Here is an 18,227-nt window from a genome sequence, read left to right as displayed (position 1 = left end):
AAGGCTTTAATATTAGTTAGAGTGGGGTAATCATATTCAAAGTCATTATTTTTTACTTTCCCCACGGATGTGGGATAGCTAACAAATTAGGAGGGTGTAGTCAAATTAGGATTTCGTAGGATTTTAATAGTTAGGGATAGTCAATCATGATTTTGAAAGAGGATTTTAGAAGACTTTGAAATTATGATGTAGTCAAATTAGGATTTAAGGGGATTTTAAAGAATACGTCCAACTCTAAGGATAGTCGATTAAGATTTTTAAAAAGTCCACACAATTCTAAGGGTAGTGAGAATACCAAAGATTTGCTAGGATTTTAATGGGAGAGGGATTTTGCTGGATTTGGGGGTGGTGGTATAAATACCAAATGCCATCAAGAATCCAACCATTACCTCTCTGATTTCTTTATCTTTCGTCAAATTAGGGTTTGTTTTCTCTAGAGTTCGTGTTGGGATGTATTTTTTCTGAAAGTCTTTTTAGAGGACGAAGGTTACATATATTCACAACCTGGGCATGTTCTTAGCCTCTTGATTTTTCAGTTCACTCTTTCTTCACAGTTTCTACTTTGATTATTGGGTAAATTACACTTTCATACCTTAGGTTTGGGGTCTATTTCAATTCCTTACAACATCTTTAAAACATTGCACTTTCATACCTTAAGTACTGTTTTATTTCAAAATAATACATCTGTTACATTTTTCATCTATTGATCCGTTAAGTGATGACGTGGCTGCCACGTTGCTACCAAATGTATTACATGTGGCAAAAAAAAAAATATTTTTTTATTTTTTTTAAACCTTAATTTTCAAAAAAAAAAAAAAAAAAACAAAAACAAAAATCAAAAGATGCAACACATCCCTGCAACCCACCCAAAACCAAAACCCATTAATCCCCTCCCCCCCCTGAGCGCCGTCGAAACCCCATCCCCTTCATCATCATCCCCATTCGTTGTCCCTCCCTGCAAGTCAAATCCAAAACCACTCCCACCCATCCTCCACATCCTCCTCCACACCCATCCTCCACGCACCCATCTTCCCATCCCCCTAACCCGAGCCCAACCTGCAACCCAGAAGAAGAAGAAAAAAAAAAAAAAAAAAAAACCACCCCTTTCTTCTCCCTCCCGTCTTCCCCAAACCCATTGTGCACCCATCCTCCACCTCCTCCTCCGCACCCACTACCTGCAACCCAGAAAAGAAAAGGAAAAAAAAAAATAAACCCACCTCATTTGCCTACAACCCAGATCCTTCCAATAGGTGTGGATTTAAGGAGTGGAATGTGTAGAAGAGGGTGGGTGCGGAGGGTGGGTTTCTAGGTGAGGTGGGTCATGGAGGAAGGTGGCTTTGAGTGGGTCGTTCGCGCGCCGGGAGGGGGGGGTGGAAGGAATAATGGGCGGGGGTGGGTTGCAGGGATGTGTTGCAGCTTTTGATTTTATTTTATTTGATTTTTTTTTTTTTTTGAAGATTAAGGTTTTAAAAAAAAAAATTTAATTTTTTTTTTGCCACGTGTAATACATTTGACAGCCACGTCAGCACTTAACGGATCAATAGATAGAAAATGTAACGGAGGTATTATTTTGAAATAAAATAGTACTTAAGGTATGAAAGTGAAATGTTTTGAAGATGTTGTAAGGAATTGAAATAGACCCCAAACATGAGGTATGAAAGTGTAATTTACCCTTGATTATTATTTTGGAATATGTTTGTTTTGTTTACCAAGACAATCTTTTTCTTTAATAGGAGTGAAAACTTGAATTTTTTGGGGTGTAGAAAAAATTTGCATTTACCAAAACTGTAACAATTTTTGAGTGGGTTAGATGCATGCAATTGAAAAAATATTGGGTTTTTTGTTTGGATTTGATTCAATTCGTGTATTTGCCATTTATGTTTGTTTTTGTTTGATTAGAAAATGGAAAGACATTGTTTTTGGGGAATTCCCTTTGCTAGTTTGGTGAGTTAGGGTTACGCAAATTTGGCCTGTTTGTTTGATTAGATGCTTCAAAGAAGTACCTGACGAATCAGTTGGGTTTTTTTGCTCCTCTTTTTTGTCTAATGAAGTTCATGTTTGACATGCCCCAACCTAGATATTCTATCTAATGATACATGGATGACACGTGTTAGCCGACATTTGAGAGTGACAAAAGCCATAAATATATAAATACGCAATAATACAAGAGAACCTGTAATTCAAAGGTCATATAACAAATAACGATGATTCTGAATATACAAATGCTAGGAGACAATAATAAGATTCTGAATTAAACATGTGTGTAACGGAAGGTCCAACAATCATAAATCCGAAACAAAAGATGCACAAATATGCCCAAAGCACACAACTACTCGGAAGTACAAGTGAAGGTAAGAAATCAAATTACAATTATAATAAAGAATCATACACAAGTGGAAGGTCGTAAAGTCACTGGTAGGGTAATGCCTCGATGCTCGTGTCATATTCCTCGTCACTATGTCTTGAGGGGGCACAAAAACAAAAGGTGAGTGGACCATAATTTATACTAATACTAATAATAATCAGAACCTAAATTCTTTCTGAACATAATAACCCCCTGTTTTGAAAACATATAATGTACTACATATAGGTTTTTCTAGCATGCAGGAAATGTTCGTAGCCGTAAAATCATCTCTAAAAACAATATCAAAATGCCCGAAGGCAAAACCCAAAAATCTCATAACTCAAATCAATGATAAAATCAACTAGGAGTATCATAGTAGCCTGAAGGTATAACCTGTCCATCACCCGAAGGTAAAGCTGTACGACATTGGGTTATGCCAGTGAAGAAACACTGTAGGCCCCATCACCCGAAGGTGAAGCTGTACAACTTTGGGTTACGCTAGAGAAGAAATATATCTATATATAGCATAACATACTGACATTAGCTGTGGCTAGTGAAGCTGTCCAACACTGGTTTCGCCAATGAAGCTAGGGGTATAACATAAGTATCCTCAATTGTGTTCTATGACCATAAACTACATACCCGTGTTGTGTGTATGTGTCGTATGATAACCCACTAGATAATCAACAAAAACGAAACTTAAAAACTCATGCCAAAACACCAGAGCTCAAAAGCTAAAAACCTCGTCAAATAAATTCATGCTAATTCATATTCGTAAATCCACCGAATTTCATACATATAAAACTAATAGTTCATAACCTTTAGAAAAATGTAAATTCAATAATCATAAATATAGAAATCCATAAAGCATAATATAAGACATGTTCAAATCATGAAATATGAAATGCATGCTAGACCAATAGTTATAAAATATTCAATTTGAGAAAGGGTCCACTCACAAATACTCTGCTCCTGGGGAGCCACTCGAATTAGGGAGGACTGGATTACTTCCAACCGATGCACCTACACACATGTCACATCCCGGCCCGAGGCGCACCACTTCCCGGGCCCACTCCACCACCGTAGCACGATATTGTCCGCTTTGGGCCCCGACCACGCCCTCACGGTTTTGTTTCTGGGAACTCACACGAGAACTTCCCGATGGGTCACCCATCCTGGGAATGCTTTCGCGCGCTACTCGCTTAACTTCGAAGTTCCCAGGGAACCCGAAGCCAGTGAGCTCCCAAAAGGCCTCGTGCTAGGTAGGGATGTGAATATACATTTAAGGATCACTTCCCTGGGCGGTGTGGGATGTCACAATCCACCCCCCTTAGGGGCCCGACGTCCTCGTCGGCACACGCGCGACCAGGGTTAGGCTCTGATACCATACTGTCACATCCCGGCCCGAGGCGCACCACTTCCCGGGCCCACTCCACCACCGTAGCACGATATTGTCCGCTTTGGGCCCCGACCACGCCCTCACGGTTTTGTTTCTGGGAACTCACACGAGAACTTCCCGATGGGTCACCCATCCTGGGAATGCTTTCGCGCGCTACTCGCTTAACTTCGAAGTTCCCAGGGAACCCGAAGCCAGTGAGCTCCCAAAAGGCCTCGTGCTAGGTAGGGATGTGAATATACATTTAAGGATCACTTCCCTGGGCGGTGTGGGATGTCACACACAAATAAAGACTATTTAATAAAACGCTACTAAAATGATAAAATTTAAGAAAACAGACAACGGATTTGGATTCGGCACATTGAAAAACCTAAAGATAGACCTCGGGTTCCCCCACGCATAGGCCACGCACCGTTGCATGCGCTGAGATGGGTCGTCGGAAAAGTCGTCGGCATGGCGGCGAAGCACAATACCTCCAGCACGCATGGCTACGCCCATACACGGTCCACGTGCTAACCGTGGTAATTGGGTTTAGACTCGGGTCGGGTCAGATATGGGCTTGGGTTTGATAGGTTGGACCGGGTTAGGGTTATTAGGTCAAGGCTTTGGCCCAGGTTTAAAGGATTAGGTTTGGGCTAGGGTTAACAAATTGGACTTGGGTTAATGGGTTAATGAATTAGGCCAGATGACAGGTTGGATTTGGGTCTAGTTTAGGTGGCAGCTCAGGTCGACCCGATTGGGCTCACAGGTCATTGGACCCAACGAAGGAGAAAGCCGAATTCTAAGGATTTTGGCCGGGAAATTTCTCTGGCTTCGATTTGGGGTCAAATCTCCACCATCTCCAATGATTTTCAAACCAAAGTGAAGCTAAGGAAGAGGAGAACAAGAATTTACCAATTTGGGGACTGAACACGGTTTGAGCTGGTCGGAAATTGGCTTGCAAGTTGTTGGGTTCACTGGAAAAAAACTGGGGATTCGAAGAACACAAGCATGCATGAATAAATAATCCAAAACTCAACCCCAACTCATCAAGGACGCAAGAAACATTTAAATATTTGAATATTGAACCAGGAAACCTCACCTATTTTCACGATAGAGCTCAAGGTTCTTGGATGTTAATGGCAAAGCACCACAAGGTGCCTCAATGATGCATGCAAAACCCCCAATGGATTCCTCGCTTCCCAGAGAACTCTAATATATGAATTTGAGGTTTGATTAGTTGGGGAAAAAAGAAATGGTGAAAGCTAAAGCTCTCGGTACTAAAGGAAGTGTTTTGCAGAGATGGTGAGGAAAAATTGTGAGAAAGGTGAGATAGAGTGTTTTCGAGAGGTGGGGTAGTCACGGGAGAGGGGAAAACAATGGGCCGGTTTTGGGTTGGTAGGTTGCACAGCCCAGAGGTTTGGGCCGGATATAAAATCCAATACAAGGGTATAATCGTAATTGTACACTTATTTTTAGAACGGGTTGTAACAATGTTGATTTTAATTGCTTTTTGTATAATATTTGTAATGTTGTGGCAATTTTTGACATGAATTTAATGTTGCTTAGATTTTGGGTTGATATGTATGGAAAATGATCCTCGCCGGATCCTTTTCATGGGGATCTGGAGGATTCTGTGATCGTGTCCATTCATTATACATCGTGCAGTTAATTTTCGTTAGGTACTATTTAAATTTTAAATTTCAAATGATTTCTGACCACACGATGTACGATGAATGGACACGATCACGAGATCCCCCGGATCCCCAGGAAAATGATCCGACGAGTATCCTTTTTCAATATGTATAACTTATAATTTGAAATGGTGGAAGAACAAATTGGGAAGAAATGTATTAGCCACTTATAACTTTGATAAAAATTTATGAAAGAAGTCTACACAAATCTTAAGAAATCCATAGAAATCTATAATAGAAATCCATATAAATCTACCAAAATATGTATAGACTTGTAGAATCTATTAAAATCCTTTGAACTCTGTCACTTAAAAAATGTCTATTAAAATTCTCTAAAATCCAAATTAACTACACCCACAGTCTGCTAATAAATTCTTCACACCCAAATTCTTTTGAGTCTCTTTTTCTTAAATTTAAAGATGGGAAGTTGGGATTGTATTGCCATCATCGGAATTGAATGTGATCTTAATATTTGATCATTAGTTTGAGAAGATAGAAGACAAAGAGTGGGCAAAGGAAGGTTGGCCGGCAGTGAAAGAGAATGGGTCTCTGCTGGTGAGGTGGCTTGTTGGAGGGATCTACGTATTATTTTTTTTATTTTTCTATTTCGTAACACATTTGTTGTTGTTTATTTATTTACGTTTGTTTAGGTTTTTAAAGTTATTTTGAAAGAGGTTAAATTGGGCAATGGAAATTGTAATTTAGAGTCTTGTTCATCAAAGTTACATTCAACCACCACTTAGTCACATTGTTGATCAAATTACATGAACTTATATTCTTAATCTTAGATATTAGGGTGAGATCCATATGATCAAACAAAGGATGAACGGAAAGAAAAGATGAATGGATGTGTGGCACAAAGCAAAGGATCAATGGATACTTTTTAGTACAGATCTTTACTAGATCTATAAAAATTGAGCTTAAAGATCAAATGATTTAAACTGTTGAAATTTGATCTAACGGTTACAATTATTATAACTTTTAGAGGAACTCCTTGTTCGTAACCATTAGATCAAATTTCAACCGTCGGATTATTTGAATTTGGGCTCAATTTTTTTAGATCCGAAGATGATTTGTACTCAGATATTTTTAAGGAAAAATTGTTACACGTATTATTCATTAAGCAGTGGGTCCCACAACCGACCAACCCAAAAGGCCGATGTGGAAACGCACTAAACCATCTAACACTTAACCCCGAAGTCCGAACCAAATTCCGAACCTCACATCCCTCAGACAACAAACTTTCACAAACGTTACACCGAGCCTAAGATTCGGCTCCGAACCTAAAAACCTTTCTCTGTTAATATCTTCGTTCGACGATTCCTTCTCCGCTTTTTTCTTTCACTGTTACACTCTGAGAACAAGAGTGCATTATTTTATCGGGAAAATTATAAAATTCCGGGGAATTGTTTCACACCGTTTGAACTCGATTGAGCGTGTAAGGTCTCAGATCACACAGCGTATTTCAATTTGTTTGGAGGCTTTTTTGAAATGGTCTTAGACTGACCTCAGCTGAATTTTTTTTGTGGTTTGGTTTTTCAGTTTTGGTTGATTCAGTTCGCGTTAGGGTTTATGAGGTGGAGATCTCGCGGAATGGCGCTGTAGGATTTGATCGGTTGGTTCACTGGTATGGTTTTTAGCTGAATGGTGCTGTAGAATTGTTAGAATTCTGTGATTTTTTGTTTTTGTTTTTGTTTTTGATTTTGGTTTTGGAGTTTTTGCTCTGTTTGGTTGCTCGGAAAATCCAGGACAATGAAGGGAGAAAATTCATGGAGTTGTGCATTATATGATTTTGTTTTAGATACTTAAAAAAGTTAAATGTAATTCATATAGATGATAATTGAGCTAATGATTGTGAAATACTCATAGTAACGGTGGAATTCCTTTTTTTTTTGCCCATTTAAATTTAAATTTAGTTGAATTTACTTTATGAGGGTATCTGAAGCTATGGGTGATGTATAATTGCAGACAAAGCAGTGATTTTGCTGGTGATTTCTTTGTTTAAACTTACTTAATAAAGGTAAAACATGGCGCAGAGTAATTGGGAAGCCGATAAGATGTAAGTATTTGCATTCATCATTTTTTCTTTCAATCTGCATGTAATTTTTTTCTCTATTGGTATTTACTTTTTGTTGGGTGCTGTTGCTTTCGTTTTACTGCCATATGTTGATCATTGGTTCGATAATTGTTCATTTTGTTGTATGCTTCAGGCTTGATGTTTATATTCATGACTATTTGTTGAAAAGAAAATTGCTTGCTTCTGCAAATGCGTTTATGACAGAAGGGAAGGTTGCTACAGATCCAGTAGGTAATGTTGCCAACTTTTAATTCATTCGCAGTGCACTTACTGATTATGTTTTAGAAGATTCTGCTTAGCATGCATTTGCACAACAATATTTTGTATCATTGTTTATGCCCAAATTGTTCACTGGGATGGCATGATTTGATAGTATGTAAGTTCTTTTTTTTTTTATAAAGATTTTGTTGCGAATAGTGTCAGTATATGTGTTGAGAATTTCTGGAGAAATAAACCTGTTTTAGATTTGAATATGCAGCAATTGATGCACCAGGAGGATTCCTCTTTGAATGGTGGTCTGTCTTTTGGGACATATTCATTGCAAGGACAAATGAGAAGCATTCAGAGGCTGCTGCAGCTTACATTGAGGTTCCTTTATTTTGCGTTATATTTAGATTTTATCATTTTAGAAATATCTTTTCAGGAAAAAATGAAATTTATTGCTTGGGCATTTTTATTTCTTTATGAATATGCCTTCATGAAATGATGGCACAGCAAGTTAAGGCAAGGGAGCAACAACAGCTACAAATGCAGCAGCTGCAGCATTTGCAGCAGCGCAGTGCCCAGTTACAGCGCAGGGATCCTAATCATCCTGCCCTTGGTGGTGCTATAAATGCTATAAATTCTGAGGGAGTCATGGGGCAACCGTCAGCCAGTGTGCTAGCCATGAAATGTATGAAGATCGTATGAAACACCCTCACCCGATGGATTCAGAGGCATCCCCTACACTCATTGATGCCAGTAGGATGGCCCTGCTCAAATCAGCTGCAAATCCACAAGGGTAACTTCTCCTTAGTTTTTGCATGTATTTGAGCTTTTTTTTTGTTCATTTCTTTCCTGGCTAGAATGGGTCATTCATTTGTTTAGTTCTCGTTGATTCAGCCAGTTGGTACAAGGCAATTCTGGAACATGCCTGCTGGTTTTCAGCAAATTCAAGCCCGAACTCCTTTAACCACTGTAACTACTCAGAGTCTCAGACTATTACTTTTACTATTCGTGCATTTCTTTGTTCAAATTTATTAGTTTCTTTGCCTCTTCTTTTCTAGCATACTGAGCAATTAGTATGTCGACTTGTGGAGATTGTAGGACATCAAAACCGAAGTTAGCTTAGGTACACCTCAGAAAAGTTTGCCTATGGATCCTTCATCAATTTATGGACAAGCAATTTTACAGTCAAAATCTGGACTGAGCAGTGCAGGTGACATCACTTGACCTTATCATTGTCAGATACGGCCCTACAGTTAAATATGATCTATATGCTCAGACATTTCACATATGAATGCTTCCTTTCTTCCTTCAGGATTGAATCAAGGTATTACAGGTCTTCCCTTGAAGGGTTGGCCTCTAACTGTAAGTAATATATGGCTTTCTCTCCTTGGTTGTTTTTCTATCTAGTGTGGATTTAACTCTTAGTTGCAAAACTACTCCATAATACAGGGAATCGACCAATTACGACCAAATTTGGGTGTACAAATGCAGAAGCCAAATCTTCAGACCCCAAATCAACTCCTTTTGGCATCTCAACAACAGCAAGTTTTGGCACAAGCTCAGGCACAAAATAACCTTCGTAATTCCACAAATTACGGAGATATGGATCCTCGCAGATTTTCTGGACTGCCTAGGGGTAACTTGAATGCAAAAGATGGTCAATCTACTAGAAATGATGGATCTATGTCCTCTCCAGTTTTATCAAGTTCACCAAAGGTAACCTTTCTCATGTATCTGATGAGGATTAGGATTCATGGTAGGCACACACTTATAGACAGAAAGAGTTGAAAATTTGTTATTACACTGTTTTCATAAATATGCTAATCTTTACCTTTCTAATTTTAGCATGTGGCGTCTTTGTTCTACAGTGATTAAGAACTTAAGTATTCTACATTGTGCATGTTATGCTTGCTCCAATCAAACTTCAGGGGCTTAAAGTAGGGAATTGTATGCTAATCCCTCTTTTTTGTTTTTTTTCTTTCATTTTAAACCCTGAAAGACAAAAAGAGTATACATGACCCATTTGTGAATGTTGGGTTTCTATAGTTTAGGATGCTGGTAAATCTATTGTCGTTAATGCTCCTGCTCCATTTCTGCTAATTTGTCCTTTTGGCTTTTAATGAGTTTCCCTGGTTTGATCAGTCATCATTTCATGTGATTTCTGAGTTTGTCCATAGATATTTTTTGTTTCCATAAACTTACATCCTTTGAAAGGTTTTGATTTTCGTTTTCTGAGGCTTTGTTGGTGTTCAATAGATAAAAATGGCTCAGATGCAGCACCCTTCCTCTCAACAACATGAACAATTGCCACAGCAGCAACTGCAACAGGTTGTGCATAGTTGTGCATACTTAAACTTTGTACTCTTTCTGTATGTCCTTGGTTAGGGATCCAACTTTGGGCAAGGGCACTTTTTCTTTGTCATATTTACGAGCTTATTATGAAACATTAGATACTTCAGAGAACCAAATTTTGGACAACAATGATATGATTCCTTGTACAATCTTATGCCTTTTGAATTAGGGCCTGATGAACTACTGCTTTGGATAAGCTGATCAACATTTGTTGATGTTTTTCCTGCAGAATAACAGAAAAAGGAAACAACACTCTTCCTCTGGACCTGCCAACAGCACTGGCACAGGAAACACTGTTGGCCCTTCACCTGGTTCGCCAGCATCAACACACACGCCTGGTGATGGAATTAACACAGCAAATAGCATGCAGCATGTTAACAGCATGCCAAAAAGCTTGATGATGTATCCAGAAGGAACAGGACTTCCTTCGTCTTCCAATTTACTGGTAGGCTGACTTTAAGTTTAGATGTAGATGAGTACTTGAGCTGCCATTCTAATTATAAGTTTATCAAGGTTTCCCAAAAAGCTTAATGTTGTCAGTAAACTTTGCCAAAAGCTTGGTTCTATTGTTGAGGAATCACTTATCATCAATGTGTTTTGAGTATCAAATTATATTGATATCTCGTGGATGCTGAAACGGAGAAAGTAGAAAAGCCAGAGCGACTCTTCTTCTAATAGCATCGTTTTCTGTGCAGGATGACATTGACCGATTTGGAGACGTTGGTTCGCTAGAAGATAATGTGGAATCGTTTTTGTCAAATGATGGGGGAGACGGGAGGGATCTGTATGGGACATTAAAGCAGAGTCCTAAACAGCACCATAAAGATTCCTCTAAAGGTAACTTGAAGGTTTACACATTGTATTCAGAGAGTTGGTCAAGTTTCTTCACTCTACCTAAGCTGTGGCCGCATTATCCCATTCAGGTTTTACGTTTGGTGAAGTTGGCTGCATACGGACCAGAAACAGCAAAGTTACTTGCTGTCACTTTTCTTCGGATGGGAAGTTGCTGGCAAGTGCAGGACATGACAAAAAGGTATGTACATGGTATAATAAGACATGCAAATGATATAAGATATTTGGCACATTATCAGAATGTGTGTACGCGCTTGCGCACACATGCTTGCTCACATGAAAAATATATCTACTGGATTTGACAGTTCTTTCTAGTTTCTATCAAGGTCAAAAAGTTTGTTCCACACACGCTCACTCACATGAAAAATTATATCTACTGGATTTGACAGTTCTTACTAGTTTCCATCGAGGTCAAAATGGCTGTTCCACATGTGTTTTTTCCTGCACGTGTTTTAATGATTTATATGCATGTACTGAAAAGGTATGATTGAGATTGGAACTTGAAGGAATGAGAATAATTAACATTTGTCATGTGGACCAGGTTGTTCTCTGGAACATGGATACTCTGCAGACTCAGAGTACTGCCGAAGAACACAAGTTAGTTATCACAGATGTTCGGTTTAGACCAAATTCATCTCAGCTGGCAACAGCTTCTTTTGACAAATCTGTACGATTGTGGGATGCAGCCAATGTAATTGTCTTTACTCTCTTTATGTATGGTCTGGGCTGATACAACAGGGGTGTACAATGTACCTCAATACATTAATAATTTCAAGATTCTTTTTATTCTTTTGTAACTTTAGTCGTGAGAAACCTTGTTTTACAGGCTACATAGTTTGTGAGTGCACTTTCATTGTACAAGCGTTGTTGACTTATTAATCTTATTGTGGCAGCCAAACTATTGTTTACAAGCATATACGGGGCACAACTCACCTATTATGTCCCTTGACTTCCACCCGAAGAAGACTGATTTATTTTGTTTCTGTGATCATGACAATGAAATTCGGTACTGGAATATCAACCCATTCTCTTGTACTCGTAGTTATAAGGTTTGTAATCTTCTGTTATTTTCTTCCAAGTTAAGCGTTTTGTGATTTGTACAAAAGCTATACTCACACTTGAAAAATTATCTTGATCATTTGGGGCAGGGAGGTACTGCACAAGTGAGGTTTCAGCCAAAAACTGGACAACTACTGGCAGCAGCCTCAGATAAATTAGTTTCCATCTTTGATGTTGAAACTGACAGACAAATGCACTCGTTCCAGGTACCCTGTCTATAAATATGGGATTGAATAACTGAGGACCTGATTAATGCTAATCTGTTGCTTTAGGAACAAGTCATTACGTATAATTAGTTATATGTTTAAATCATCGTCCTCAATCGCAGGGGCACTCCGACATTGTAAACTTCATTTGTTGGAATGCAAATGGAGATTGTCTGGCATCTGTCAGTCAGAACTTGGTGAAGATTTGGTCGTTAGCTTCGGGAGAGTGTATTCAGGAGCTCAGCTCTAACGGCAACCATTTTCATTCGTGTGTTTTTCACCCAAGTTATTCAACTCTCTTGGTCATCGGAGGAATCTCGGTAAATTTTTAACCTCTTCTAGCAATAGCTTCATTCATAAACGAAAAAAAGTAGCTATGATGATATTCGTAGTAACTGCATTGACAATGGTAACCCACGATTAATGCTAATAGCCGCTTTCATGCTTGTGTGCTAGTCTTTGGAACTGTGGAACATGGCTGAGAACAAGAGCATGACAATTGCGGCACACGAGAATATAATCTCGGCTCTGGCGCAGTCACCTGACACTGGAATGGTTGCGTCGGCAAGCCACGACAGCTCCGTCAAGTTATGGAAGTGAATCAAAGCTTAACATCCTCGGAGAGGCTTCGGTGCAGAAATCTGGAGAGGAGACTGACTCAGAGTCGCAGATATGTAGAGTTGAATGTGCAGTGTTTGAAGTGTAGTATTTGTAGTAAATAGCTTTAAATGCCAGGGTTTTCCAAGTAATAATATTATATGGTATTTAGATGATCCTAGTTAAACCTTGACAAATAATGTAGGAGTACGTTTATTCACTATCGATGGGTTTAGCTCTTTTATCTAATATAATCTGTTGATTTGGGTTGGTTGTGCTTTTAAATGATTAAAAGTATTTTTTAAAGAAAATGTTTTTGAAATCAATTATTAGTAAAAATGCAAATTAATTTTAAAAAGCATTGTTTTTTATAAGCAATACATAACTGGTGCTTTTTGTAGGAGGCACTTCAAGTGCTTTTAAAACTTAAAAAGACTTTTTATAAAGATGCTTTCAGTGATTTAAAAGTATTTACCAAATGATCTATTAATATCTAATATGATCTATTAATTTTAGAATTATGTAAATTATCTTTTACAATTTCCAAATCAAAATTGTACTCACTATGACTGGTATTCTTTCGTTCATGAGTGCATATTTGCTCATCATTCTTAACTGGTAGTAATGTTATTTATCATTGTTAGATGAGTTTGAATTTTGAGATTTATACATATTCATTATACGAATCTCGAAATTCAAACTCATTTAAAAATAATAAATAGGATAGTGAGTAAAAATGCTTCATTTGTCGTCGACTGAGAATTTTTTTTGGCATGGTTCAGAGTATTAAATATCTTGAGACTTGTTGGCGTTAGGGTATTGGTTAAGGATTCAACGATCAAAATCCAACCATCACAACCCCGTATTCAAATTACAAAATGGAATTTTACATCCCAACCCCTGTTCAGCGCCATTGAAAATAGAAAAGTGTAGCCGGCATTCCGTGGGCAATCAATTAGTTACCGCTTGAATATGCGTCTTCGATGTGACGTTCAGCAGAAATAAGCAGCTCATAAAAATCCCTGTGTATGCAAACCCTCATCACTCTCTCTGTATAACTCTAGGTTTTCGCAGCTGTCCCCAAAATCTCTGTGCTGCTTCCAATGGACGAATCCGATCACCGAATGATGGGAATCGCAGACGGCGGCGTTCAACCGGAGGAGGAAGTCTCCGACTCCTTCCTCTGCTGCGTTTGCCTGTAAGTTTCCTGAATCCACTATCTCCGATTTCCGATCAATTCGTCTTCTGAAATGCGATTGAGAAACTTGTAGAATCTTAGCTAATGCTGTGCGTTTTTGTTTCCAATGGGGCAGGGATCTTCTGCACAAACCTATAGTGCTCTGTAAGTCTGTTTGGCTTTAATTACATCGACATACTTTTGATTATTTGATTAGATATTTTGTTGTAATTATTGTTTTATTAATGTTAATTAGAAATTATCGGTTTTTATTGTGGGGTTTGCAGCTTGTGGGCACATTTCGTGTTTCTGGTGTGTGCATAGATCAATGAGCCGTGAGCGCCAATCTTATTGTCCGCTTTGTAGGCATCCGTATAATTACTTTCCGACGATCTGTCAAATGCTTCATTTTTTGCTGCTGAAGAAGTATCCTGTTGCCTATAGGAGAAGGGAATTGCAAATTCTCGGTATATATGCTCGCTTTTGTATTTTTATCTTTGAGTAAACTGATTATTATCTTGTTGTTTGTGTTAGTTTCTTTAGTGATGACAGTTATTCATATTGAAACCTATCTGTTGTGATTAGCGATCGTATTTCTGTCTGTGGTCGGTATAAAAGCATTGCTGGCAAATAAAAAACATGTCTCAGTTCGTACCTTGGTCTTATCCCGTTAGTTAGCATTTAGCATTCATAAATATCATGTCACTGCTTGAGGGATTTCTTCTGTAGTTGGTTGTTGAAAGTTATTCTTATAGATTTGATTTCGCTCTGGTCAGTTTTTGTATAATTCTGATTGCTTTTATTGTTGCCATGTGCATGTCGCAGAGGAAGAGAAGATACTTGGCTCCTTCTCGCCGCAGTTTGATACGCATTCAAGCAGCTCTGAAGCTAATCAATGCTCCAATGTTCTGGCCAATTCTGCTTGTAGAAGATGTTGTGAAAATGTGAAGAAAATTGAGTCCAGCCCATGTATTCAGAATAGTACGAATGTTCCTAAGGAAGCCCATTGTGGTGTTTGTGAGGGAATTGGGAATGTTGCTGACGAAGAAAAGAATTCCCTGTTAAATATGGACTGTGGGAGTCGGATCCGAATTTCAGTTGCTGATGTGCTATGTGCCGCATGCGAGCAACTATTGTTTCATCCTGTGGTTCTTAACTGTGGCCACGGTATGAATGCTCAAGTTATTGAACTTTATGTTATCAGGTTTCAGTCCTCTGTTCTCAAAAGTACCATATTGGTGTGCTATTATTCTAATCTTCGTTATTTTTCATAATACAGTATATTGTGAAAGTTGTATTGTCAACCCGGATGAACAGATGCTTACATGTAAAGTTTGTCAAAGTTGTCACCCGTCAGAATTTCCAAAAGTTTGTTTGGAGCTTGGCTGCTTTCTGGAGGAGCAATTTCCTAAAGAATATGCCCTGAGAAGAGATGCTGTGCAGTTTAAACAAGCAGATCTCACGCATGAGAACCGAGCTGGCTGTATGTTAACTAGTGCTCAGTTCCATTATTCTGATGTTTTGGGTCTATCTTGGTGTTAACTGCGTTAATATCGATTCACTCATCGGTTATGCATGGTTAGAAAATAGATGAAGGAGAGATTATATAATTTCCCAGTATTACTTAGGCATCCTAGGGTTGGAATTGCATCAGGAAATGCAAAAAAGATATAGCTGTATGAATAACCTTTCCAAAACTTATTTGCTACCCAATTTAATCGTATTTCCTCAATTCACATGGCTTGCTTTGTTTCTTGAATGGTTATCCTCAATCATTTCACTGAAGCTAAATTGAAAACAACTAGGTATGGTTTAGAAAAGCTTCTTGCCTGATGAGTCAGAATTCCTCTGTACCAACAAGCAATGATACAGTAAGGGCTTCAAACTTGCTTAATCAAGGCTTGTAATTATCAAATACCGCAGAAACTAATACCTTTTTCTCTCTTTTGCCTTAGTATCAACCATAGAATGTTCATCCATTCTACACACGAATTGTACCTTGTATGATGTTGCTGATGTATAGCCTAAGGTTGACCTTACATGCCGTGCTGATTTACTGCTATGATGTGAATCTTGCATATCTTATATTTTGGCAGTGACACTGTTCGTGTGTACTTGCAGGTACGACAAAAGATGGTAACAAAGGAGAGAAGTTATCATGGTGGTCTGACCCTAACTCAGATATTCACCCAGGATGTGGTTGTGATTCTTGTGGGGTAAATTTCTAACACCCTTCCTTTACCTGCAAATTGATGCTGTGATTTTGGTGACATGGCATCCGTGCATGACCATTACTCTAAAGAATTATCCTTGGCGACAACTTTCATGGGTTTGAGGAGATGAACTGTGAATATCTTAGCAATAATTTAGTATTTTGGACTAGATGTTGATACATGCTGAAAGCCTAAAACATGTGTGGGCAAAATATTCCCACCGTAGACTTTAACTTTGACATTGCGACAGTATGTACTCCAATGATCAGGACCAGAAACTATATATGCCACTTCGTTCTTGGTAAGCCCTAGTATATACACAAAGTATAGGTCCAATATTTCTGAAAGTATTTGGCAATTGTGCATGTTTGTTGGATTCATGATGCTTAAACATTTGCTACACCTTTGCCAGACTTCATTGTAGATGATACTACTTCACTGCCTGTTGTGTTTGCATCCTTTGATTTTAGGTCATGTTTGTGCTCTACGTTTGGGTTAAAGGTCGTTGAGTGACATCTATTGCTAATCAGTTTGATGTTATCTGAGAATCTCAGCATCTTGGTTTTGGTTTGCAGATGTATCCAATCATTGGCGATAGATACAAATGCATAGACTGTACCGAGAAAATGGGATTCGACCTTTGCAGCCATTGTTATAATACAAGGTCCAAGCTTCCAGGTCGCTTCAATCAACAGCATACACCAGAACACAGACTTGAGCATGTACGCATAGAATCGATTCGTAATCAATTAAAACTAGTGACAGGACGCTTAGATGATCGTTCTCTTGCTCTTCTCATCAGTAATATTACTTCACAAGCTTCATCAGAAGGACTCATTTCTGCCGCCTTATCTACCGTGGCTCAGGAGGAGGCCGAGAATAGATTAGCTGCCCAGGCTGCCGTCACTAATACTGGAGATGAACAAGATGATTCCCAACCCACTCTTTCATTTGAAAACCAGTAACGCTGCGTCTTGAGCGCAGCCTTTATATATGTTTTCTTAAAATGCAGGTTCCTGGAAGTCATGTTGAGCCCTGACCTGGTTAGTTTTCTTCTCGAATTGCATTTGTCGCCGGTGTGGTGAGGCCGAATGCCTCCTAATGTTGGAAATGCTTTGCTTCTTCCGCAAGTTAAATTTCGGTTTAGGGTTCATATCAAGGACTATGATGATTGTACATATTTGGAACTTTGGTTGCTCTAGGAGTATTCCTTCATCTATCATTACTAGTGTATAATGTATGTTTACAAAATAACACTTCTTAGTCTACATTGTACAAATGAATTATTATTTTATTCTATTGTTAACAACAAGCACAAAGAAGTCAATGAAAACACAAAAGGAAAAATTTAGGCGGAACGCTGAATAAATTTAGATATGAACCGATCATTTTTTAAGTCTCTATTCATAGATTATTCTTGTAAAAAGGCAGTTGAATCAAAAATCGTTTGGTCTTTTGATTAGTACTATTATGCACATTTTACTGTTTATCGACAATATTGTTTGTTTATTTGTTAGGTCAGATAACTAAACGGATTTTGATCTAGGTGAATTATTGGATGAGTAATATTTTAATGATGAACTAAGAAACGGTAGGTTAATATTATGTGGAATTTTGTAAGATGAGTCCATACGAATTGTTATCGGTTAGCATTGTATTAAGTCATTAACTGATTATCGCTCAAGCGTTTATATATACACTTATGGGCTCGTTGGTGAGCTGAATGAGATTAGATTTTAGGGATAGGATTGGATTGGTATGGATGGACTACATAACCCATCATATTTTCGCTTATTTTGGATTTGTTTCCAATCCAGTTCGTGTTACAATTTTTCTCGTCAAATATTAGTTGGGCTACAAGTCCAATTTAATTGAAATAACTTATCCCATCATATATACCAAACAGAGCCTATAAGCGTGTCGATAAATGATTTGCAAGTTGGAACGAGCCAAAAGCAAGTGCTCATTTGGGAGTGAGAATCCCGGGGATCTTCAAATCACATTCGTTCATCGTACATCGTGAGGTCATAAATTATTTTAAATTTTTTTATTTAAAATTGAATATAAACAATAC

At 38.3% G+C, this 18,227-nt stretch overlaps 2 protein-coding genes and 1 long non-coding RNA gene across 6 annotated transcripts; 2 read left to right on the top strand and 1 right to left on the bottom strand.

Moving 5' to 3' along the window:
- Positions 1–2,226: 2,226 nt before the first annotated feature.
- Positions 2,227–5,087, bottom strand: LOC125472379. 4 transcript variants are annotated; one of them, XR_007254320.1, is made up of 4 exons: positions 4,822–5,080; positions 4,635–4,707; positions 3,304–3,367; positions 2,227–2,461 (listed from the first exon to the last, which is right to left on the bottom strand). It is a non-coding gene; the product is annotated as an uncharacterized LOC125472379 (long non-coding RNA). The 4 variants fall into 4 exon arrangements; XR_007254321.1 differs by having other exon boundaries at positions 2,227–3,367; positions 4,111–4,707; positions 4,822–5,087; XR_007254322.1 differs by having other exon boundaries at positions 2,227–3,367; positions 4,123–4,707; positions 4,822–5,087.
- A 1,616-nt stretch (positions 5,088–6,703) lies between these two features.
- Positions 6,704–13,033, top strand: LOC103927712 (transcriptional corepressor LEUNIG_HOMOLOG). The gene is given in 21 exon segments (XM_009336659.3): positions 6,704–6,851; positions 6,956–7,040; positions 7,382–7,472; positions 7,624–7,721; positions 7,969–8,078; positions 8,205–8,373; positions 8,376–8,490; positions 8,592–8,611; positions 8,614–8,666; positions 8,796–8,907; positions 9,010–9,059; positions 9,147–9,413; positions 9,954–10,025; positions 10,279–10,494; positions 10,745–10,886; positions 10,973–11,082; positions 11,443–11,592; positions 11,795–11,950; positions 12,050–12,166; positions 12,289–12,486; positions 12,623–13,033. Coding segments are annotated over 19 exon segments (2,331 nt in total). The 5' UTR covers positions 6,704–6,851; positions 6,956–7,040; positions 7,382–7,440; the 3' UTR covers positions 12,767–13,033.
- A 628-nt stretch (positions 13,034–13,661) lies between these two features.
- On the top strand, positions 13,662–17,447 carry LOC103927711 (E3 ubiquitin-protein ligase PRT1). Its single transcript, XM_009336657.3, has 7 exons — positions 13,662–13,961; positions 14,077–14,105; positions 14,228–14,407; positions 14,766–15,107; positions 15,220–15,423; positions 16,062–16,156; positions 16,729–17,447. The coding sequence occupies exons 1-7, from the start codon at positions 13,867–13,869 to the stop codon at positions 17,116–17,118; spliced, it is 1,335 nt and encodes a 444-aa protein (XP_009334932.2). The 5' UTR covers positions 13,662–13,866; the 3' UTR covers positions 17,119–17,447.
- The last annotated feature ends 780 nt before the right edge of the window (positions 17,448–18,227 follow it).

Source organism: the organism of the source record quoted next, unplaced genomic scaffold, assembly GCF_019419815.1.
Source record: "Pyrus x bretschneideri cultivar Hongxiangsu unplaced genomic scaffold, Pyrus_bretschneideri_v1 Contig7, whole genome shotgun sequence".
In the NCBI taxonomy this organism is placed as follows: domain Eukaryota; kingdom Viridiplantae; phylum Streptophyta; class Magnoliopsida; order Rosales; family Rosaceae; genus Pyrus; species Pyrus x bretschneideri.
The sequence above is the reverse complement of the archived record's forward strand: the minus strand, read 5'-3'. Positions and strand labels throughout refer to the sequence as shown.

Bases quoted from the DNA above. Each gene is read 5' to 3' on its own strand.
- LOC103927711 (XM_009336657.3), top strand. From the start codon at position 13,867: ATGGACGAATCCGATCACCGAATGATGGGAATCGCAGACGGCGGCGTT. The intron at 15,424-16,061 runs GTATGTTAACTA...GTGTACTTGCAG, and splicing joins GCATGAGAACCGAGCTGGCT to GTACGACAAAAGATGGTAAC. The intron at 16,157-16,728 runs GTAAATTTCTAA...TTTGGTTTGCAG, and splicing joins GTGGTTGTGATTCTTGTGGG to ATGTATCCAATCATTGGCGA.